The sequence below is a fragment of the Amphiprion ocellaris genome, chromosome 3 (genome assembly GCF_022539595.1).
Source record: "Amphiprion ocellaris isolate individual 3 ecotype Okinawa chromosome 3, ASM2253959v1, whole genome shotgun sequence".
Classification (NCBI taxonomy): Eukaryota; Metazoa; Chordata; class Actinopteri; family Pomacentridae; genus Amphiprion; species Amphiprion ocellaris.
Genome location: NC_072768.1, coordinates 14,374,054 through 14,398,903, shown reverse-complemented (window position 1 = coordinate 14,398,903; position 24,850 = coordinate 14,374,054). Strand labels below are relative to the sequence as shown.

Sequence of the window (24,850 nt, the reverse complement as noted above, 5' to 3'; positions counted from 1 at the left end):
AGTGCATTTTTCTCTTTTTCTTTCTGGTACAGCTTGGGTAATTTGTACTTAATGTCCTGTCTTCACTTCAGAAATGTGTTTTACTTATTGCTACTTTCCTTGGATCCTCAGTGTTTCACTAATGAGATGTTTTCACAGTGATCTGCTGCAGAGGGAAAGTGTCTCTGCTCACCTTCAAGCATGATTTTGTGTCATCACATTGTTGGAAAATATATAATTTACTATGTGTGTGAAATTTAGAAGTTAGTTGAGTTGGAGACATCTTGTGTCTAACACTTAAACTTTTGAAATGAACTATTTTTCTACTTAGAGTTTGTTTTTTTAAATTAAGAAGGACAAGGAGTAGATTTGCTTTAATTAGCCATTAGTTAAAACTTTTTGTCTATAAGCGCAAATTTGAATTCAGTATATTTACATGAAAAATAGTAAACATATACTGTGATGAATACTCTTGCATTTTCTCTTAGACTCTAACTCATTATCTGATCATGTGTAACCTCTTTACTTTTACACCCAAGAGTGGAATCACCACCTGAGGTTCCAGCTGGAAGTAAAATCCGACTTCTCACTGTGACTCAGAAACATTAAGTAGAGCGATAAGCTCATACAGGAAATATTTTACAGCATAATGCTCTGATCCGACACTCTGAGGCGTCATCATCCTCTGCAGTCCTGACAACCAAACACAAATGATCCATCTCTTGCTGCTGAAAGTGCTCAGTCTGAGATTAATGAATACACTCATCTGCTATTACTGTCTTCTTACACTTTATCATATAGACTATTAACGCAGCATTCGATGGAATACTGTGAAGGAGCATTTGTGAGAAATTTATGTCAACAAATCCATCTTACTGCGTTCGATGTGCATAAATGTCAAATGGCACAAAACTGCAGGGGTGCAGTAGTGAAATAAAGGGAAATATCTCTAAAGAAATGGATATTTATAGAAATTTTAATTTAGACAAACAACAATAAACTGAAGAATTATCCATGGTTTGCCAAAAAAAAGTAAAATGAAATGAAAAAAGAACAAAAAGTGAATATATTATTAACACAACCACCGAGGAAAAAGGACCAAAGCTAAAAGAAGACTGGCATGCATGTAGAACTATTACTCCATTTTCATTATATGGGGGAAAAAAGATGTTTTTCTCTATGTACAGTACAGTATTTACAACACACATATGCAGTACAGGTAACAATATGAGACACAAGACTGAGAGTTTCATGTGTTTTGAAACATAAAAAAGTTAAATTACAGAGAACACAGACCAGCATTAGTGTAAAGGGTGGGTTCACTATTGAAAAAGGGCAGTGTAATGTTTTGCTTGTTTTCTGGTTTCCATGCAGTTTTTGGAGCATTTCCTATTTTGCTTTGCTTTGGTTTGGCCTCACTGTGTGGCTTCTTGCTGTTATGTTGTCCTCTGGGTTTCCTGCTTTCACTTTGTCTGTCAAAGCAGTTTGTATACTGTTTATCAAAGGTGCTATAGAAATATATTTATTATTTTACTATCATTAATTCTATTTCATTTGGACCCGTGGAGGTGTCAGTTAGCACTGAGCTGAAAAGCTTTTCTCTGCACAGCATGATGTCAATCAGAAGTGTAACTACAGCCTATGTTGCTATTAAGGAGACACACTGACACAGGGAGCCTGTCCTCACAGATGGAAGCTGTGCTGGGTGTTCTTCATCTGACTGACCGTAAAAGCAGTCTGTCCCGGAGATTACAGTCTCTTTAACTCATGGTGATCATCTCATATTTGTCCTTCAGACTGCTGTCGTCGTCCTCTTCATCTTCCTCCTCTTCTTCCTCCTCATGGGGCTTCTCCTGCTCATCGTGAGGGTGGTGCAGCTCGATCAGCAGGTAGTAGATGACGGCTGCGACCACACCTCCCACCATGGGCCCCGCCACCGGGATCCACCACCAGTAGTCGGCGGTGCTGCGAGCACAAGCAGAATATAAGCAAATAAACAGAAGAAAAGAGTCAAATACATCAGTGGCAGTAACCCAAGCAGCTGGTGAACAGGCCTCATAGATCACTGGTGCCATCAACGGATCATTCACAAGCATCGACTGCATCTGTCGCGTGCACGTGACATTATATAACTCCGCATGTCAGCAGCTATAGGGTTTACTGCAACAACAACAGCAGAAAGAACTGAATAAACAAAGGGATGGACACATGATAGATACATGTGCATGCATGTTTCCTTCATGTGCATAATGTAAATATATGACACTTCACTTATCATCTATAAATTATTGAACCATTTTGTTAATAAAGATCATCAAAAATGATCACTACACACCAACAGTACAAACAAACACATCTTATTAATGACACTACTACAGTAGCAGGAGCATCATTAAAATACTGTAAAATAACTGAAAATAACATAATAATCTCACAAATATACAGCAATTTTCCATAATATATGACTGTTTCTAGCCTTGATTTTACATCAGACGTGTTTTGCCTTTTAAATGATGAATGAAAGATATTTACATGTGTAAAAATCATGCCATAATGCTATAATATTAAATATAAATGCTGTTATTAGTTGAGTTTTGTAATATAATTTGATACAGTATCAAGTCTATTCAAAAGCTTTCTTGTGAAAATTTTTGTAAATATACAAGATATTGTTCTTTTAACAAACAAATCTGTGTAAGATTACAGAACCAATACTTCTTTTTCTGTAAATTGTCATTAAATATCTAAAAGTCTAAAAAATATTTACAGTATTAATAAAAATAAAATGTATTTTAAAAGGAAAATTATTGAGAAACTATCACTGAAAATATCCCCAAAAAAGTCACAATTTACAGTGTAAATTTAACAAAGAAATATTTGAGTTCATTATATAGCTAGATTATGTAAATCACATTTGTCCCCTTTAAATGTTGTGTTTTTGTCATACTGTTATTGCTTAAATAACATTATCTCTAAAATATTGCTGTGAATAATACATCAGTTGCATTAAAAGTAGGATCCTGGTATCCAGTTACCTGAACACCTCCATCCCCCATCCTGCCACGGCTGTGAACAGTCGGGGTCCCAGGTCTCTGGCAGGGTTCAGGGGGTAACCACAGTTCAGACCCATCGACACACCGATGGCCATGATGATCAGACCGATGGCCAGCGGCTCAACACCTTTAGGAGCGCCGATGTTTCCACCATCGATGATCGCGAGGATGCACAGAACCAGCATCCCTGTTCCCACCACCTGCAGCAGCAGAGCAGCACAGGTTGGATTAAAGGCAGAGATCAGGTGGATACAGGAGAAACACTGGACTCTGCAAACACATTTTGAGAAACATTGGTATTTAGGTCTTCCTTCGAACGATTAGCTTCCTACCTCTCCCCCATGGGCTTTCATTTATTTCAAATTTACGTCTTAATGTCCATGTCATATCTTTAACATTTACTGTCATTTTCTAATTGCAAAGAAAGAAATGGAGGCAATCGAAACATACAGAGTTAACGGTATAGTTGTACAGATCTCAGTCCTCCTCGTCATGATAATCTTAAATGCTTTTGATTCAAAAACCAAAAACATGACCAGGTGCCTTCTACTAAAGTATGTAATATTACTGGTGTTAAACTCACATTTACAGCATTTCACCGTTATCATTCAGCATCTGATTCCTTCTAACTGGGTTTATTTAGCTTAAAAAAAAAAAAGGTCTTACCTTTAAATCTAATTTTCATGAATTATTTAAATAAGCAGCTACAACTTGTAGCTGACCTCTAAGCATCCCTGCTACACAGAAACAACAGGAAACATTAACGCAGCCGCAGCCCCACTAATTAGACTAATCTCAGCACTTCACCTGATGTGGCTTTCAGCAGTTTTAGGTTGGCAGACGTGTTATTTTTGGACTGCTGCACCGACTAAACAGCCTGAAAATGGTGTTAAGTAGATGTGACCTTTCAGTGAATGCCAGGAAATGGGTCATTAGACCCAAAACTAAGCAAAAGAGGGGGTGTTCTCAGACTAAATGGGACAATCAATTTTGCATTAGCCACATTTGCCAGACTTTGCAGTATTTAGAGCCTGAATGGGAGCGGCGGTGCACAATGGAGGGGAGGGTCATTGGGTCACAGCGGACAGAACTCACCTGATCAATGAAACCGCCGAGGACTGACAGGTGTCTTGCAGGGTACGACGCAAAAATGTGACCTGTTGCATTGATTCCCGTCACCGACAGAATTCCACTGGTGAAGTCCATAAAAGCATCTGTGAGGAGATAATAACCGATATCTGTAACTGTGCACACAGATCCACGTGTAACTCATATTGATGAACATGCAGCTCATATATGGTCACTGTGATGCTAATCGTTGTTTTTTTCCAACATTATCACTTCTATCGTTACCAGTTGTCATAGTGTTGTATACGTATAAAAGGGATAGTTCACCGTAGTATAATCCAAAGACTGCAGCAGCTCCTGCAAAAGCACCGAGAAACTGAGCGATGACATAAAAGGGAAACTTCCAGATCTTCAGTTTGCCCAGAATCACCATGGCCAGAGACACAGCAGGGTTCACGTGGCCCCCTGGGACAGAGGACAAAGCACAGAGTGAAAGAGGGGTGCAGTGGGTGGGGGGGCGGCTGGCATAATATCCTCTCCATCATTAGTGAGGCTGTCACATTTACGAGAGGCAGCAGAAGGGGAGCAGCCCTCGGGGCGGTGCAGGGTTTTATTATGTATGTTGAAGAGCAAAGAGGCAGAATAATGGTCACTTATTAGAAATTCACCCTCAAAAAACAATTTGCTCTCCTTTTTATTTCAGCTGTTCTCACGTCCCGGCTGTTCTTATTTATCTAAATATACATATCACAAATCTGTCCATGATCTGTCCTCATGAAACACCATTAGTGCTTTGATTTGGCATCAGATGCAGATGCTGCTCACATGAGGCGTTTGCAGAGAGTCTGCTCTCTGTCAGAGAACGTATAGCCTCTGATCAATGGAGTTTGCAGGACATTTAGAGCCCAGGGTTATGTATGACCCCACAGAGGCTGTGGACTAGTGCTAACAAATCAATGGTCAGTGCATATTCATTGAAAAGAGCTGGCACGTTCTGGCCGACACTGGTGCTGTGGAGGTGGCACATGGCTGGACAGGAAGCCATAAAAATATATTATTACAAGCTGCAAGCCTCAAGAGCAACAACGTTTTCATTACAACACGTACAAGTGAGCGGTGACAGGCTGTTTTATATGTTCTGGCAGAGGCTGAATTATTTTAAATGTATTACAGAGTCTGTGCTGCTAAACAGTAGATTATATGGCAGTGAAGGTGTTGAATATGCAAACAACTAACTGGTAACAACTATATTAAAACTTTTTCCACTTGACTTGGCAGGATGCCATCCATTAACATTGTGTTGTACATGCACTGATCAGAGTTAGCGGGCCTTTACTGCCCACGTGAGATAAGTTTGACTTCAGTAAAAATAATCGATTAGAGCTGGCAACGACATGAAATCATTTACCTGACACTCCACCGGCCACATACGCTGCCATCATCAGGCCTACAGAGAAACCAATGTGGACGGTGAGAGGTTCACCCAGAGTGTTTCTACTGAGGACGGTCTGAGCGACTGAGCCACAGCCAAACAACTAACAGAGAAAAAGAGAGCAAACAACAGGTTTTTGGATGAATCTTTTAAGAATCTTACAACAAATCAACTGAAATATTCACATAAACATCTGTAATCTTAAGCAACTTCTGAAGCAAACAGTGTGATGTTTGATTTCTAACAAAAAACACAATACATCCAAATGCAAAATGTTACTTACAACCAAGACAAATGTTCCCAGGAATTCAGCCAGGAATTCCTTGAATATTCCATGTTTGAGAGCACAGTGTTGCCTCATGCTTCTCTTGTGTTGTACTTCCATGTACCGCTGTGCCAACAGATGGTAAAAGTGTCGCCCGTCTGGCGGTTTGAACCTCTGGGGCTGATCGAACGTCTCGTGTCAAATCCCCACCTCTGCTCGGCTGCAGCCATTCAGCACAGACCATTGATCCATCACAACTGTCACTCTCCTGCTTAGTTCCATCCACACACAGTTTTACTGAAGGGGCCAAACAGGGTCACTGACATTTTCTCAAAAATGTGATTTTTTCCTATTCATGTAGAAGTCAAAGGCTGAACAGATCAACAGAACTGAACTTTCCTTCTATCTATCTAGAAACATCACACAGCTGTATTTATTTACTTTTAGGAGTTTCTGTATGAACACAAGTGAGTGTTAGAAAAGTCTTTTAATACATTTATTCATTAGTTTAAAGTTTGCAGTTTATATCATTTTAATTCACACAGCAATAGAATAACTTAGGGAACAAAGAACATAATTCAAAGTAAATATGTCTGACTTGGTGTGCTGCTTTGACAGATTATTGATAATTATAAATACCGCCACAAGAGGTCAGCCTTGGCAAGGTGCCACACAGTTCAAACAGGAAGCATGAGAAAGTCACACCTGAGTTGTTAATGGAATTATGTGGAATTGAGATTTCAAGGATTCTTCACAGCAAGTCCAACATTGTTTAATAAAGTCCAGAAATGTCTGTCCAGGTGTTTTTTTTTTTTTTTTTAAAAATCACAGATCAGTCAATCAATCAGATCCGAAGTCGTCCATGTCGTTCGCATCTTTCTCCACAACTCTTATGAGAGGAGGAGATTTTTTCTTACGCCTGTTAATGCAAATAAATTGATTTACTAGAGTTACACAACAACATGATTTGGCAGAAGAGACATGAAAAAGGCACAAAGCGAGTAGTCACCTCATCTCGGTCCTCAGTGCACTCAGTTGGCCATGAAGCTGCTCGTTGGCCTCGATTTGTTCATCCAGCTCCCGCTGCAACTTCTTCTTAGCGTGTTCCAGACGCTCGATCTCCTCCTCCGCCTCATCCATCTGCCTCTTCGCCGTCTTCAGCCTCTGAGTCAGCTGCGGAGTTCACAAAAGTGGGATAGTGAGTCATGAGTGAAGTCTGCTGGAGTCCTGACTGCTTCATGATAGCTGTATTTCCTTAATGAAGCGTCTACCTGATCTCTCTCGCTCTGCAGGTTGACGTGTTCCTCGTCCGCCTGCATCTTCATCTCCTTCACCTTGCGCTCCAGCTTGCGGTTCACTTGTTGCAGGCTGTTGTTGTCCCTGAGAGAGGAGGCAGAGGAGAGATCACATCGCTGCTGCAGCTTCCTGTAACTGAACACCTTCCCGGTGTGTTCGGATCAGAGATACTCTCCCTCTTACAACCACAGGGAAAGTGATATGAGTGGGTTCACTGCTCAACAGCTACCACCAAGTATCTGATGGAGCCATTAGCCAAAGTGTCACCCTGCCTTCATACACAACACAGACTCGGTATATACTTCTGTCTGCAAATGTTTTGATGAGAAAATGCTGTAAGGTCATACTGAAATGTGCGGCTGCTCACCTCTCTTCTCCCTGCAGCCTTTCCTCCAGCTCCTGGATGCGGCTGTTAAGTTTGGAGACAAGTGAATCCTGGTTGGTTCTCTGTGATCCTTCCAGATGAGTCACTCTGCTCTTGAGGTCTTTATTCTGACAGAGGAAACCAAATCAAGAATGTCACAAATGTGGTTACATTTAAAGGAGCCCTGCAGAGTTTCTGCAGTCTAATAGCGTGATGGGAAATAACTCCTCTGAGTTGGTTTCTATTATACTGATCCACAAGTGGAACAAGAAATGCAATTAATCAATGTAGGATGAAGAAATAATCAGATTTGGAAAAGGAAGGAAATGCATTCATTGTATTTGGTAGACCTCAACAATACACACACTGTTTTGTGGTGAGTAACAATGGAAGTAAATGAAAACTTTTGGTTTGTTCACAGGAAAACCCCACAGAGCAGTTTCAAGAAGATTTCCACTAACATTTAGATAATAGCAGAGTATCAATAACAACAATAATTGCTAATAATTTTTGAATTTGAACGTCCTGCAGATATTATACAAATGGGCAGGTGGTCACAAAAAGTGTTTAGAAGAAGATAGTTTAATTTTCTCTCCCACAAGTGATTAACCTGAATGAACAGCTTCAATATTACCCATTTTACCTTATTGTGCTTAAAGTTTCATTCCCAAAATAGTAGCTTGACAAAAACACTAAACACACGTTCCACTTTATCCACATAGTTTGCTCATACAATTTGTCAAGAGTGAAGATTTGTTACATACATGTAGTTTCAGAGGATAAGGTGTAGTGAATTGTGAAAAACAGCTTCACTAAAAATGGAAAGATAACAAAAATAAAAAAATAATAATGTCATATCAGTATTAAAATCACTGCAGATTGAAAAGCTAAGCATTGAATTTTTGTCTCATGATAACAGGTGCTAACACGAGATCACAGCACAACAGTCAGTAAATCCACCTTAAAGGCTCTATATAAGAGATTTAGAGCATTAATATCGCAGTAAACGATATTCTACTGTGTAAAGATGTAGTGGAGTAATGGCATCCTTAGCAGACCATGAAGTCACTTTTCCTGTGTGTGTGTTGTAATCTGAGCTTCCTGGTTCAATGTTTTGGCAGCAGGTCCGGCTGTGCGTCCTTGTTAGTGCATGTGAGTACCTTCCTTTGAAACTGTCGGGCCTCCACACATTAAAAAAAACAGACTGACAGTGACTTCCTACAGTGCACTGTAAAAGTGAGAAGGCAGTGCAGATGGGAGTTCAGTACGGAGCGTTCAGCCAGTGTCCCAGAAAACAAAGAATTAAGTTGAAGTATCTGCCTTTTATTTACCCTATTTATGTGAACTCAGCTTTGTGTGAGAGTCTCTACTGCTGTTTTGTTGCTTCTCCTCGTCCTTGGTCTCCTTGGTTCATGTGTTTCTGTTTGACCATGTGTGTGTTTATATGTCTGCTCTGCTGAGTGTGACGGACTCATGGTGAAACAGCATGTGGACGTGAAGACAACAACTCTTTCCAGTGAATGTTACCGTCTTGCTGCGTGGTAACAGTTGTGGCTAAATTATTTTTACGGTCACTATGTAATTTAGGGACTTTTGAAGTCAATGGGATATATCTTGTATATCATTTTATTAAATGTAAAAAAAACATTTTTTTTAATGTTCATTATGATCATGTCTTTAAAAATTCCATAATTATTTATTATGGAAAATATCACATATTAATAAAACATTACTGGATATCACTACAATGTCAACTAAATAACCATCTGAATTTAATAGCAACCATCTTCTAATTAGCTAAACAATAATGAAATGAGCTTATTCAAAAATTGTTTTGATTGTGTTCTTCTTATTAAGTTGAGATAATCATGACAGATATTTCTTTTTTGACAATATATCAAATTTTATATGGAAAATAACAAATTGTATCTGTGTCTGAGAAATCACTTTCAACTAAATTACCCTTTACAAAAACAACTCTCAAGGAAGTGTGTTAATTCCAGATCACATGACCTGCTCCACGTGATGTCATTTCCTGCTGAAGAAAAGACTGGCAAGACTCCAAGGCTTTCTGAGTTATTTAATATAAAGTAGTGTGTGAGTCAAGTGTGGATTTATCGCATGTCAACAGGTTTACTACAATATCTTTATAAATAACTTTCAATTTCACTTTTACTCAGTTGTATATATAATATTTAGAAGAATCTTTCTCTAAAATGCCATGTGGTGTTTGGTTATAGGCGGCCATGTTGATTTTAGGCCTGAAAGCAGCAAAAATGTCAACTATGATACAAAAAGTCCCTCAATTATACATTGACCCTTTAGTTGGTTCTCATGTACACAACCTCTCTGGTTGTAGATGAAACTCCAAGGGAAAGTGTTCATCAGGTGCAACATCCAGTGGTTCTAACTGTCACATCGAGAAGCTTTAAGAATAACTGGTTTGGTTTGGTTTGACCTCTGGATCATTACCTGTCTCTCCAGGCTCGTCTTGTCACACTCCAGGTCCTGCCTCACTCCTCTCTCCTGCATCAGTTCATTCCTCATCTGATCCATCTGTCACACACAACCAACAGAGAGAAAAACATCGTAAACTCAACACATTATATGGCAAAGCATTACTGTTTAGTAAGTTAACAAGAGCAGGATATGTGAACACTGAACCACTGCTTATGTGCTCTAATGTCTAACCATGGAGGTAAATATGAGCCTGCATCATACATAATCCCTTCAATATTGACTGAAAACGCGGCAGTATGTTATTAAAAAGGGCAGGACATGGTGACAAGCACTTTCAGATTAACCCTCCTGTCATCCTGCAGGTCAAATTGGCCTGTTCTCAAGTTTGAAAATGTGGATAAAAAATATATATATTTTCACAGTGAAAACTTCTACATTTTCAACATTTTTGGGAAATTTTTGAAGATTTTTTTGGTGCAAAAAAATAAATGCTAAAAAAATGTTTCTTTAAGAACATTGGGGAAAAAAATCAACCAAAATCCAGCAAAATTCACTGGATTTTGGTTGATATTTTTTCTGAATGTTCTTAAAGAAAATATTAGAACTTGAGATATTTTTAGGATTTTTTTGGAAGATTTTTATTCATTTACATTTCTTATTTTTTTTAATTTTTATTTCTTGCCAAATTTGGGGATTAAAAAAAAGCTTTTAAGGGAAACGTAAGGAATTTTTGGAATTTTCTTCCTGAAGATTATGCAAATTTTTATAAATTTGGGGAATTTTTTGCTGAGTTTCTGGATTTTTTTCAGACAAGGAAACAACTTTTATTGGTGCTGTAAATGAAGACAACGGGAGGGTTAAATGAAAAGTTTCCAGCTTAACTCCTGAAACTAGAGGAAATGCTGTCTGATCTGAATGGCCACATGAGAGGGAGAGGCTCTGCTCACTAATAACGTAGAGGCCCAGTGCAGGGAGTGTGAATAGCTGCTCACAGTAGTTACTGGGTTTTTTGTCTTTGCTTCGCACTCAAAACAGAGTTTCTATCAATTAGTCTGCACCACTTTGCTCCCATGAATGGTGGCCTACTTTACAGGCACAGCGAAGATGTGAGGCGCTTATGACGGCACCAGGAACGAGGAAACTTATATCAAGCTGAAAGAGTTGAGTCATAGTGAGATGTGACTGAGAAAAGCAGCTTCACGGCCAGGTTGGAATCACCAATCAGCAGTTCACTGAGTGTCTGAGGGGAAATCGGAGCACGCAGCCCTACATCTGTTTATAATAAAAACACATGTAGGGCCGAGCGCTCAAACTGGAGACGGGCAGTAATTCTATCACTGACAGGTGGTTTCTACCCTTTTGGGAAATTTATGAATGTTAGTTAATGCAAAGTGAGATCTTGAATAAGAAGCGAGGGAGTAAACCTGCCTGTTCTTTGGTTTTGTCCAGTCGCTCCATGAGGCGGTCAGCACTGCTGCGCTCATCGTTAAGATCTTCTTCCAGCTGACTGATGCGTCCCTGTGAGGAAAGCAACAGATTTTAATCAAGTTAATTTACACGGTACTACACTGCGATGTTTATAAAAGAACACGATCTATTTATCCCCTCAGACTGTGGCGAGAAAACTGACTAACAGGGTATTGAGTAACAAGACAACGACATTTGAAAAGACATTAAAGATTGTCCCGTGCTGTGTGTTTGTGACGGCTGAACAAAGAATAGTGGTGGTGGAGGTGAAAGAAGATCTCTGAGAACACCCAGACAGGTCTGATAACTTTTTACAGTAAACACGAGCTTCCTCGGTTGATACGCAGTGTCAACAGCAAGCACACTGGTGTCACTGTGTAATGTTTTGTCATCAGCAGAAAGACAAACAGCGCTGAGCTGTGAGATGTTGTTTCCACAGTTCACAGGAACAGGTGACAGCGCAAATACAGGCATGTGAACCGACAAACACCTGAAAATGTGATTAAAGTCTGAGTGTGAGCTCTGGGAAGTATTATGTCTGGGAACATTACTGTTGTCATCTAAACATCTTGTAATACCACTGCGGGTAGGTTTTAATCTTTAAGCTTTTCTGAGGGATTAGATGGAATCTGAGCTCAGAGATATTTGATATCATTTGGTCCATGAATATCTGTGAAAACTACCCGAGGCAACACTGTACAACAATCTGCAACAAAAATTACCAATGATAATAATAACAATGTCTGACTTTAAGCCCACATATTTAGAATATATAAGCAGCATATAAACATTTAATAAAGACTTGAGAACACACTGTAATGTAGCTGTAAGGAGATTTTAATTTTTTGGAGGGGGGGTTCTAAGCATTTTTCAGGTAGTGACAATAGAGAGAGGTAGGAAATGAGAGGCAAAAAAAGCAGTCAGGAATCAAATTGAAGACTTTTGACGGTATTTGCACCAATGTGGTCTTTGTCTTACCCTCTCGGCTATAAAATAGTCCTGATTTTACTCTGTATTAATGTATTTGTCACTAAATATAACTGTCCTCTGAGCACCCAACTGGGCACGATATCGCAAAATGCAGCTGTAATAAGATAAAATATAAAACATATAATGTGCTATAGAAATTGCATATACACCAATCAGCCACATCATTACAATATATTGGGTACTGACATTCATATGGAAGTTACTCTGACACCTATCATCCACCTAAACATTGTTGCAGACCAAGCACCACCCAAGCAGTCTTCGCTAGTAGGACAAAGTGCCTTGCCGATCCACAAAAACTGCTCGAGGGACACAACAAAGAACCCATGGCGTTGACAGTGCCTCCAAACTCCCCAGATCCTTAGCCAGGGGTCACCAACCTTTTTAAACCTGAGAGCAACTTCAAGGGTACTGAGTAGTATGAAGGGCACCTTGTTTGATACAAACTTCCTCAATAGCAAACTTGTGCCATCATCTTTAAACAATAATAATAATAATGAAAATAATATGTAAAAAGACTGTCTGATCACATTTATGTTAATTATTCCTTACAATAATTATTAACAACGATTTCCACAACAACGACAGTAGGAAACACACACACACATACACATAAACACACACACATATATACATATATATGGAAATCTGTTCCAATATTTAAAAGTCAGAGGTATCCCATTTCTGAAACTTTTGTAAATATCTTTCTTGGCAGTTTTGTATGAATCAGCATATTTGCAGCATTTTGTTCAAAATCACACCAGTTACATTTCTGTGCAAATTATCACTTCTAACATTTTTAGGAAATCATTAACTGTCATCAAATCCTGCTTCATTTGTGCAAACCCCTACCTTTGTAACATTTTTGAACAATTCATGAACTCTGTCCCATGTTTGTAAAAATTATCAGTTATGTAAGAAAAAAAATCAACTTTCACATTCTGAAATGAATCCTGTCACATTAGTACTAATGACCAGCATTTTTCACCAGCATTGCAACATTTTTACCAGATCATAACAACAAATCATTACACGTTTTCAACAAATTATTTTTCACATTTTTGTGTAATGGCACAGTGTTTTGAATGACAACATGTGTTACCTCTTTCTCTGTCTGTAAATGTGTGTTAGTGGGAAGCCTGGCATTGCAGAGCTCATCATGTCTTACCTTTACCTTGTAGCTCACAGTTCAGATGGTTCAGTTTCCCAGTGATGTCCGTTAAAAATGCAAGGGCAAGAATCCACTCAGTGTCCTCAAGCAGCAAGGTGTCTTCCCCTTTGGACTGCATGAACTCTTTGATTTCGGCCAACAGTGACAAAAAACGCTGCAAAACTGTTCCCCTGCTGATCCATGGGGTTTCTGTGTGTAGTAACAGGTCTCCATGTTCAGCTAACAGCTCCTCCAGCAGCACCTTCAATGTCCTGGTTGTTTGGCTTTGGAGCCATTTATGATCTTCACGACAGGAATCATCACATGATCAAATCCGGTCACTTTTGTACATACATATGTCCTGCTGGTGAATGATGCAGTGGTAATGTGGGAATGTTGGGAAGTCTGGATCACCTCTGCATCGTACAATGAAGCCTGCATGGCGACCCGTCATGGAGGAGCCCCGTCTGTCTTCAATGAAACAAGCTTTTCTAATGGTACATTTTTCTCCACGAAGAAACTTTTCGCCGCGTAGTAGATGTCAAAGCTGCCTTGAAGTCCCGGGCTTTACCTGTCCGTACTGCGCATACAGTCTATGTGCGCTAGCAGGTGGCTAGTTAGCATGGAAGCTTTGTAGCGGCTAAAGTAGCATCTCTCCACATTGTGCCGCTTTGCCGACGCAATAGTCGCCCTGCAAATAGGACACATACATTTATCTTTCACTGTCGTGAAAAAGAACTCTTCCTCCCAGGCTTCGTCAAAATTGTGTTTTCTCTTTCACTTCTCTGTCAAGTTTTGGGGATAAAAACCACACCTAGCTTCCCAAAGTGTCTGCGCCCGGAAGCTTCAGCAAAGAATGACGTAGTGGTTTGACATGCGCAGTGAACTCTGACTCGGACAAGGTCGAAATTCATTTACACTGAAGACATTTTAGTTTTTTTAAAAAATATATAATAAATATTGTAATTTAAAATCTGCATTAATGTAAGTATTTTTGATTTAAAAAGAACAGCAACTATAATTTTTTATAAGGAATTTCATGGTGACTAGTGTTATTTTTAGAACATGTGTTGAGGGCAACTTACATGGTCTCTGCGGGCAACCAGCCGCCCGCGGGCACCGTGTTGGCTACCCCTGTCCTTAGCTAATCAAGCAACCGTGAGATGCACCAGAACAAGCCGGATTCCTGGAGGGCCCACCAGACCATCCACAGGACCCAAAGGATCCGCTGCCAACGTCTCAGTGCCTGTTGTGGCTAACAATTATGGCCATTTTATTAATTGTTGTCATTTCACTGATGAATAAAATGATTGGGAATCAAATACAGCAGCAGTGTGCGGGTACATTTTTTGTCTTTTTGTTTCTATTTTCACTAAAAAGTAACATCATCGGGGCGTCCCGGTAGCTCAACAGGTTAAACGGGTGACCCATAAAGCAGCGGTTATCGTCCCCGACACAGCAACAATGGGTTTGACTCCAGCTGCTGCAGGTCCTTCTGCCATTTTTATCCTCACTTTACTGTCTCTCTCTCTCATTGCTGTCCTATCAATAAATAAATAAATAATCTAATTAATTCTTTGACCTGTCCAGGGTGTCCCCTGCCTTCGCCCGAGTCAGCTGGGATAGGCTCCAGCCCCCCCGCGACCCTAGTGAGGATTAAGCGGTGTATAGATAATGGATGGATGGATAATTAATTCTTTATTTTACCAGGTAAGATCAGTTGAAAACAATTCCTCATTTACAATGATGACCTGGCAAGAGGCCCCAGCAGGAAGAAAGATAACAAATAAACAAGTACATATGCAAAAAAGGGCACACAAGTGTTTAAGCAGAGATTAAAAACACCCTAAATTAATGCTAGCAATTCAGTGAAAACAGACAACATGTGCAGTGGTCAGCTAGGTCTGCTGCAGCTTCTGCTTAAACATGTAAAATGATGAAAGAGATGACAGTTTCAGAGACTTTTGGAGGGAATTCCAATGAATTGCTGCGGCAAAGTGAAAGGAATTTGAGAGAGAGTGGAGAGTGTTATGAAATCACTGGACCTCAGGTGGTAGTTGTTATGGGAGGGATGTAGGAGGTTGGAGAGGTATTGAGGTGTCTTCCCTGATAGGGTCTTGTGGATGAGTAAAAGCCAGTGCTGGAGTCGCCTGGTGTAAAGGGAGGGCCAACCCACCAGTTTGTAAAGGTCACAATGGTGGGTGGAGAAAGGTGCACCGGTAGCAAGACGGATGGCTGAGTGATGGAGGACATCAAGCCTGTTTAGGACACACTTAGGGGCCATTTTATTGATGACATTGCCGTCGTCGAGTGCATTTGGCAGAGTATGTAAAGGAGGCCTTATTATGGTAAAAGAACCCCAGTCTAGATTTGATTTTAGCCTGTAGAAAATTGATGTGAGAAATGAAAGAGAGTGAAGAGTCCTGCAAGAGGTGAAGGCACTTGTAGTAGCTGATGAACTCCAGATCTGAGCCATCTGCACAGGTGATCTTAAAGCCGAAAAAGGCCAAAAAGACATCTTTAAAATAAAAAACTATTCATATTTATGTTGATGCAAATGTTTATGTTTAGCCTTTCAGCTTCTTAATTTCGTGACTTTGCCTAGTGCAGGTTCCGGACATGTTTACCTCCATGAGTTTGACCTGTCGGTCTCGGTCCTCCACCGTGGCAGAGCTCCTCTCCTCCAGCTCCTCCACCCTCTGCTCCAGCTGTCGGCCCCTCTGCTGGGCCTCCTGCTGCTCCCTGCGACACCGACGCAGATCCTCCTCCAGAGGAAGCAGCTGAACACAGAACAGACCACAGACTAAACACACACAGCAAGTTAAAGAAACACACAATATCGGGTGTCGGGCAGCGGTCAGTCAGTCAATCAGATTCTCTGATAGCACTTGATTTCTATTTCATTTCACACAAAACATTTGGCTTAGGATTCCCCTACTAACAGGGAAAAATCCCCTGTAGCTGACTTATTGTTTTACTGGTGACTAAGACAGTTGAACCTTCGTACTGGTGAATCAGAGAGACAAAGAGCACCACACCTCTTCCTGCAGCTTTTTGGCCGCCTGTCTGGATTTGTCCAGCTCTGCTCCTTTTTCCTGCAGCTGTCTCCGCAGCTCAGCCAACTCCCTCTGACTCCTCTCTTTGGCCTCATCGACCTGGTTCTGAAGCACATCTGTAGACGCCTCGCACTCCTCCATGATGCTGTTCATCTGAGCAGGCCGATAAACAAAGAGCTCAGACATGTGGACGTCTTTGGGTAAATGGAGGGATGAAAGAAGCTTTGCAAGCACGAGAAATGTCAGCACTTTCTGCTGATCTCGTGTTATTTCGGGGTTAAGATAACACGCTGTTGGGCCTTGTTTGGCTCCAAAGATATGCTGAATTTCCCCCTAAAGCCTAATAAATAGCATGTTTCCTCCTCTAACCTTCCTCTGCAGTTGCTCCACAGTCCTGTCCTGCAGCCTCCTCTCATCTTCCAGCTCAGCTTTGGTCTTCCACAGCTCCTCGACTTGTTTCCTCTCCTCCTTCAGCTTCTCTTTCAGGTCCCTGTGCTCGTGGTTTAGTTTGGCCAGCTTACTCTGACAGAAGAAAACACAAAGAACAGAACCGTGTCTCATCCCATGTCTAGATATCAGTCGTGTTCTGTCATTCACACTTTGTTTCCTCAACATTCTTGTCTTGTTACCTGCACGTCCTCCAAGCGAAGGAGCAGTGACTGGTTAGACTGACACATCTCCTCCTCATTCTTCCTCACATCCATCAGCATTTCCTCAACCTGCTGCTTTTCCCTCTGAGGAAAAAACAGAACATGTGAGAAACAGATCATCAGTGATTAAAAACATCTAGAACCAAGTTTTGCTCATTTTGGTATCAAACATTTGTCCACTCCCACTTCTCCCGCCCACCTCCAGCTGCTTCGCTCTCTGCTCCATCAGTCTCTCGTTGGTTTTAGACTCCTGGATCGCCTGACTCAGTTGATCCACCTTGTTGTTGAACTCCTGCACTTTTCCTCTCAGCTGATCTCTGTCCTGAATCAGCTCCTTCAGCTGCACCTTCGCTGCTCCTCTCTCCTCCTCTGCCTCGACCTTCCTCTGGCCCAGCACAGCGTTGCTCTGACAAATTAAATTGTGGCTGATAAACATCAAAGTAACCCACACTACACCTGTTTGATATCAGAGCAAATTACATCTTTCCTGTTACCTCTTTAGCCTGCTCCAAATCCCCCAGGAGCCTCTCCAGCTCCTGTTCATATTCCTCCTTCAGAGCGGCCATGTATTTGTCATGAGTCTCCACCTCCTCTTTAAGTGCCCCCTTCAGGGCGCTGAGCTCCCTCTCAGTGTGGTGCAGAACATCCTCCTGCTCGTCCTTCATCTGAATCATCTCCTGGAAGTCAACACGAAGCTGCGCCAACTCCTGACAGACAGCCATCAAACACATCGTCACGAGCCCAGTGGACAAACTTTACAAGTGCTGTTGATTTGTGAGGAGTTTCTTGTTCTTGAGGTTTCGTTTACCTGCATGAGGACTTCTTTCTGCGCATTTATCACCTCTGCCTTCTTGGCTCGGTCCAGCTCATCGTGCATCTCGGAGAGCTGCTGTTGAAGGTCTTTCATCTCGGCCTTAGATCTTTCCTTTTCTGCCTTCATCTGAGTCAGTCTGACAACACAGGAAAAAAATGCACGAAAGACATACTTTAGTTCTGCGTTTTATATCAAAGACAGCAGAAGCCTCCTCATCCTTCTTGACAGCTGCTGAAGTTGATGGAACTAAATTTAAAAAAGAACATCTGCACACTTAAACCAAATAGTTCTGTACTTGACTCCACTTTCAGTCAAATGACTTTCATCCAATCATACGTCACAGTTCACTTGAGTGACCAAAGAGTCTCAGCAGAGGCTTAGCTAAAGGAAGTGGAACAAAACACTGAGTTAAGGTAGTCTGTCTAGTTCTACATTTCACAGCTGCTTCACTTGCTATTTATGGAAAACACCCAAACATATCTCAGATATTTTGTTCTGTGGCACTAGATGCTGAAAAAATCATTTAAAGGGACAGTTTTGGCATTTTAGTGAATATGTTAACTTGTTTTTTGCTCGATATTGCTCTTACATCTGCACAAATATGAAGCTACTGTCATCAAGCAGTTAGCTTAGCTTAGCATAAAGACATGGAAACAGTAAATCAGTTAGCCTGGCTCTGCCCAAAGGTAGCAAAATCCCCATATCAGCACCTCTAAAGCTCACAAATGAATGCAATATCTATTTGTTTTGCATCTTTTTAACCTTTATTTAATTTGAAAGTCAGTTTAAATTCAAATCTCTTTTTAAAGAGACCTGGTCAAGAAGGTATACCATCATAAAGGTACAAAAAATTATCAAATTGACCTTGACAACAACGAAGGGGACAAAAGTAAACCACAATAAACCAACCAAGGGATTAAAAACACAATAAAATATGTCTCTTTTCTGTACCTTCTTTATTTACTTAATTCAAAATGGATTATATCTAGATGAGGACTAGTGCCATCTAGAAGCCAAGATAGAGCCAGTAGTAGGTTAGACATTTGTTCAGTTTTTAGTATAGTTATCCTCTTGTTTTGGTGGGAAAGTAGGGAACTGGATGTTGCACCCACATTGATCTCTTTTATCAAACCAATGAGTCTATCTACGTACAAAAAAGCTACATATTTAACCATCATCAGTTCATTTGTCCAGCCCTTTGTTCATAAAGTTCACATTAGCGTTCCTTCTGTGTGTGTTTACTGTCAAATTTCAGTTGTAGTCTCTTTCCAGCTGGTAAAATCTGAATATCTTCACAAAGCACATATTTAAGTTCCCATCCTTACTGCTGTTTGGTGGACTGAAGTTCTGCATCAGTTTCAGCCAGTTTGTCCCTGAGTTTGCAGAGCTCTGCCTGACTTTTGATCAGCTCTTCCTGAAGTTTCTTCTTCTCTGTCCTCGCCTTTTCACAAGCTTTGGCCAAAGTCATTTCATTCTGCACAATACGACAACAACAGAGAGGAACATCATCAGTCACAGTAACCGGACGTGAGTTGTGAATCAGCAGGATGGAGCTGTGCTACACCTTCATTTCAGTTTCCAGCCTTTGCTTTAATTCAGACACTTCCTTCTCCAGCGCTGCCTGTTTCTCCTGCAGCTGCTTCATGTCCTGCATATGTTGAACAAACACACATCCAGCAACACAGTAACATCAGGAGTTTGAGACAAAGACATTAAATCATGCTGAACATTGGCAAACACCTCATGCCAACACTCACTTTGTTCTCCTCCTCCACATTCTCAGCAGTCCTCCACTTGAGCTTGTCGATCCTCTCGAGCAGCAGGTTGACTTTTCTTTGGGTGGTGGAGTCATCATCAGTCGTCCTATGAAGCAAGAAAAACTTTACGTTTTTACAAAAGCAGTAACGGGGTGTAAGAAAAAAGTGAAATTTTATCAGTTGTCAAATAAACAAAGACACAGTGAGGCAGTGCGTGACCTCTGAGTGGTGTGGAGTTGTTTTAGGTGGTTTGGTATGCAGAAAGGAAAATGTGTAACTTTTTTCACTCCTCAGATAATAAATCTACTTCAGCACATTTTTCAAAAAGGCACAACGCAGGCACTGGAAGATCTTTAAAATTTTCCGTGTGAAGGAGATATTTTATCAGTGAGAGAAAGTTCACGCTCTGCATTCCTGACTACTACGTGTTTGAGCACACACAGCTGGAGCGTATCTGACTGCACTGCATGATCACAACCACGAGCTCATCGCTGAAACAGACAGTGTTATTAAAAAAACTCTTTTTAAAATTAGAAATCAACTTAAAGCACAAATGGAAGCTTATTAACTGAGTTGTTTTATGCAGGACCAGTGGCACTTTCTATGAAGCCAAAGCCAGCAACCTGTTTAGCTTAGCATAGCATAGCATAGCATAGCATAGCATAGCATAGCATAGCATAGCATAGCATAGCATAGCATAGCATAGCATAGCATAGCATAATAAGCAAAACAAAAGAAAACAGCAAACTTGGTTTTGTCCAAATGTGACAAAAGACACCTACAAGCTCATCTAAAGCTTGTGAATTATCAAGTTGCATTGCATTTATTTGACTTCAGACATTGATGCAACTGGTCAAGATATAAAACGGAACACTTTAGCTTGTTGTTTTAACATTTTTGTTGCGGTATGCATTTAAATAACAGGATTTGACATGTTAATTAGTGAGTTTTAAAAGTGTTGGTAGGTGTAGTTTGTATCTAATTGCAGTTTTTGTGTTTAAAACCTCGCAAACCTAACAAATAAAGCTGCCTTGCCTTTATGAAAAGCTCAGCATGTGGGAGCGTCATATTTAAAGCAAAAAGCAAATAACTAAAGGCTGTTTTCCACAGCAGTGCAGTCACCATGGCCTTTGTGCATGTTCTGAACGCAGGAAATGTCACTGCAGAGTGTCTTTCAAAAAGCACCTATTCCAAGGTGGGCTTACCTTAATGCATAGAAAACTGAGGGGCACTTACCCATCCTTCAGGTAAGTGAACAGTATTTGTTTAGTTGTGTCTTCGGTTGGATCTGCTGAGAGCTCTTGCTGTCCTTTCAGAAGATCAGGAGTAACCTGGTTAGAAAACATACAGCAAATAAATACAACCTTTTAAATGACAACTTTGCCCCAAAATAAAACACTTTACCTGTGCATCTCTTTCATCAGATTCACCGGTTTGGTCACCACATGACGAGGAGATGGACGGTTTCTCTGCTCTGTGAAGCAGGTTTGCGGCCTGCTGAGATTCCATCTCTTTGCCATTAAGTCCTTTAAACAGCATGCTTGGCTTGCTTTCCTCCCGTTTGCTTGCCAAAGTGGCTTCCCCGCTGAGGAGCCGAGCCCTGGCTGATCCAGGAGGATAAATCCCACCTGGGGTTTCGCCCCTGATGCCTCTCAGAGACGAGGCTCTGCTGGATGAAGACGAGGATGAGGAGGAATCGGAGGTTCGACCGCTATCCACGCTGCGTGATCGCCGACACTCCTCCGGGTCCAGTCTGTTCCTTGGACCTCTTCCCCTCCTCTGGCGGCTGTTGAACTGGCTGATTAGCTTCCCGACAGACATGATGGAGTCTGTGTCCACTGAGCTTGGGGCTCTTGCAGGAATGTGTCCACCTGACAGAGGAGTCTTGTTGTTAGTCACCTCAGCTGGGTCTTCTGGGCCCTCAGCAGGCAGAGGGATCCTGGGTCTGGAACCGTTGGTGGTTTGGTTTGCCTCAGGAAGAACGTTGTTGTTGTGTTGCTGTCCAAGACGAGAGGCTGTTTGAGAAGGAATGACTTGGCTCAGGTTATTACTTTCAGGGTCATAAGGTCTCAGGAGCTCTGGGTGTTTCTGATAATGAAATGCAGAGGAGTTTGCAGTCCTCTGTGCTGCTGATGGAGAGTGTCTTTCATCCGCAGACCTCCTCACCATGCCCGGGGTGTATCCTGCCTGGTGAGTGATGACAGATATGTCCCTGTGACTCTCCTGACCGGGACTGTTCAGAACCACGTAAGGTTGACCTTTAATCCCTTGGACCTGCACCCTCACTCCAAACAGGCCGTCCGGACTGCCTTTGGGACTGTGCTGCAGCATGTAGCCCTTCTGTATCCTAACATCTGGAGAGCTGCTGTGTGATTCCATCCCGATGAACTGGTGAAAACACAGACAGGTTTGTTAGAAATGACACTGAAGGAGACAAACCCTGCATGGGAGAGTGAATTGAAAACTGATGCTTCAGGTTGGTCAAGCTGAATATGCTGTTTACACAACACTGAAGCAGGGCTGGAGCCTTAGCGGGACGCTACGACAGACATCCAGGGAGCTCCTCACACAGCTGCACTCATCCGACATAAAGGCAGAATAAATGGACACTGACGGGAGCCTGATATTGCTGTGCAATGAAAACAGCTCCTCTGTGTGCTAATGACAGGCTACTATTGTACAGCTCGAGCTGAGCCAACTGCATGACGACTATGACTGGCCGGGGTCGCCAAGGTGTCGTCACCCACTTCATGGTTACCACTTGAGGAAAATTACAACAAATACGTTACTGTGAGGCTGACACACACAAACACAAGAGGTGTTGTGTTGCAAACAATATGGTATCTGCTTAAGAGGCCCATCCTGAGAATGGTCACTGTCATTAATAACACAACACACTGCAACTCATTTATAAGTTCAGCAAAAATATTAGCACCTTTATCCACTTTGCAAAAGGTTTACAAGGTTTAACAGATTGTTGTGTTAGTTTTTACTAATCATAGTGATTTGTTCTGATCTGAAGTGTTGACTGACATATCGGCCAAATTATTAATTCGACCTATGTATGGCTGCCAGACCAAAGTGGCAGACCGAGCTCATACTGAGCCCAGTCTGGGTACTGAAACCGAATCAAAATTACCAGTATCAAGCAACAATCAACCCAACAAAACTGTCAGAACTTGTCCATATGTAAGCGAGTTGACAGCCTTTGAAAAAAAGGATATTTTTACTTTTTGCAGGGGTAAAAAGGATCAGTCCTTATAAAAACTGACCACAATTAATTTGAAATCATTAAAAAGCTGCATAATTCCTCCTCCCTCAAGAACTAGTTCCCAAAATTATCACACAGTCCCCTAAGATAGATTTTTTTGGTTGTGTTATGTGCCTTTAATTGAGAGCTGACTGGGTGTTGTGGTGCAATGACATTAATCAAACCTGTGATAATTACAGGCAATTACATGGTCAAATCAAGTCACCATAATTTACACAGCACATTTAAAACAACAGTGATTGTGCAAAAATGCTTTCCAGGAAAAAGAGAAGTTATTGGCGTTGTTTTAACCATTAAGACCCTATTGTGTTATTTATGATGTGAATTTACCAGAGTAATGATTTAAATTCTACAAGAAAGTCCTGAAAACCTCCAGGCCACTTGGGCACCCCCTGTTAAATGGAAATTTTGAGGCTGTAATTTTCTAATAGATCAGCTTTAAGTCATAGATTATTTTGGGTTGCCAGGTTGTAGAAAGTCTTCTTTCATGGTAGTCCTTTATTTGTTCTTTTAGCTAGCTCCTAAATTGATCAGAAAGTGCTTTTAAATGGACTGTTCAACTGATGTAAGTTGGTGATAAATAGTTTGGTGGTTGAACAGTACATTTAAGGGACCTCCTAGTGAAATAAAAAGGCAGCGGAAACGTCAAAGCCAACCTCAGACTTTCTTATGTATAGCTTTTAACGTTTCAATGGCGCATTGACATTGTATTAAATCAAACACTACAGCTTTTAAAGCCTTTATGCAGTGTGTCACATCATAATATATGCTTTGACATCGCATCTGTTTCCTTTGTCGTCCACTTAAATGTGGAAAAGTTGTGTTTGGCTGTGTTTAACTTACAGGTAGACTCAGTCTGCTGCTGATCTGCGTTTATCCGGTTTTACTTGATAAACTTCACCTCAAAGCAACAGACAGGCAACAAAATGGCAAAATATCCATTAATGAAAACACGTAAAATATGACAGAAAAGCCCTCGTCCTGTTGTTGGTTATAGAAGGAAGTGAAGAAAAAGAAGGTTAAAAAAGTTAGAAATTCAGCATCGATCGCAGCATGTGACGTTTAAAGATCAATAACTTTAAGAAACCTCGATTATTAAAAAAAGAAATCGATGAGAAACTTACCCGCAGCGAGTCCGCAGTGAGTTTTCCTCTTCAGTCCGATCAGAATGTCCTGCCTCCGGACACGATCCTGTCTGTCCGCTCGGAGAGGCGTTCACTGCCCGCTCTGTCACATCCACAACACAACACTGCTGCTGCTGCTGCTCAGTACTGACAAATCAACAGCTCATCTGTCCTGTCTGTTGATTTAAAAAAAAACTTCTATATTTGCATACTTTAGCCTGTAGCTTTCTTCAGCTGATTTCTGTCCCTGTCTCTGCATGTTAATGTGGGTAAAATTAGGATTTATTTTCACGCTCACAGGTTGAAGTTTTAGAAAAGCCCTTCCCTCCTCTGTGTAATATGTGTCTAACTTTCTGGACTGTGTTTTCTTTCTGTTTTATAACCACTTCTTATAATATTTCAAATACTCACATGGTTTTTTTTCAAAGCTTTCACAGAACAGAAGTGATTGTATAATATCACCTAAACGTCAAAAGATTCAAACTTTTATCCTCTTCCAATTATTGCATCACTTCTAATTTGAACACTAGGTATTTGCCTTTATGCCAGATTAGATTAAGATTTACTATAGTGAAACTGCAGGCTACACGGTAGAAACCCAATGCAACAAAAGTCAGTACACTTTTCATTACTAAAAGTCTAATCTTCTTCTTT

General features: G+C 40.9%; 2 protein-coding genes across 3 annotated transcripts; both read right to left on the bottom strand.

Moving 5' to 3' along the window:
* Positions 1-937: 937 nt before the first annotated feature.
* Positions 938-6,116, bottom strand: LOC111577255 (aquaporin-9-like). The gene is made up of 6 exons (XM_023283412.3): positions 5,816-6,116; positions 5,509-5,635; positions 4,428-4,565; positions 4,128-4,246; positions 3,015-3,232; positions 938-1,944 (listed from the first exon to the last, which is right to left on the bottom strand). Exons 1-6 carry the CDS (start codon positions 5,915-5,917, stop codon positions 1,740-1,742), a joined length of 909 nt encoding a protein of 302 aa, XP_023139180.1. The 5' UTR covers positions 5,918-6,116; the 3' UTR covers positions 938-1,739.
* Positions 6,117-6,269: 153 nt separating this feature from the next.
* Positions 6,270-24,420, bottom strand: LOC111577254 (cingulin-like protein 1). 2 transcript variants are annotated; one of them, XM_023283410.3, is made up of 19 exons: positions 24,197-24,412; positions 21,206-22,189; positions 21,038-21,132; positions 19,802-19,907; positions 19,609-19,692; positions 19,370-19,518; positions 18,039-18,180; positions 17,725-17,937; positions 17,430-17,636; positions 17,210-17,314; positions 16,950-17,102; positions 16,563-16,733; positions 16,152-16,304; positions 11,346-11,435; positions 9,930-10,013; positions 7,461-7,585; positions 7,069-7,177; positions 6,807-6,970; positions 6,270-6,716 (listed from the first exon to the last, which is right to left on the bottom strand). In XM_023283410.3, the coding sequence occupies exons 2-19, from the start codon at positions 22,178-22,180 to the stop codon at positions 6,638-6,640; spliced, it is 3,204 nt and encodes a 1,067-aa protein (XP_023139178.2). In that variant the 5' UTR covers positions 22,181-22,189; positions 24,197-24,412; the 3' UTR covers positions 6,270-6,637. The 2 variants fall into 2 exon arrangements, with proteins under 2 accessions (XP_023139178.2, XP_054865333.1); XM_055009358.1 differs by lacking the exons at positions 6,270-6,716; positions 6,807-6,970; positions 7,069-7,177; ... (1 more) ...; positions 9,930-10,013; positions 11,346-11,435 and adding an exon at positions 13,545-14,215 and having other exon boundaries at positions 24,197-24,420.
* Positions 24,421-24,850: the final 430 nt, after the last annotated feature.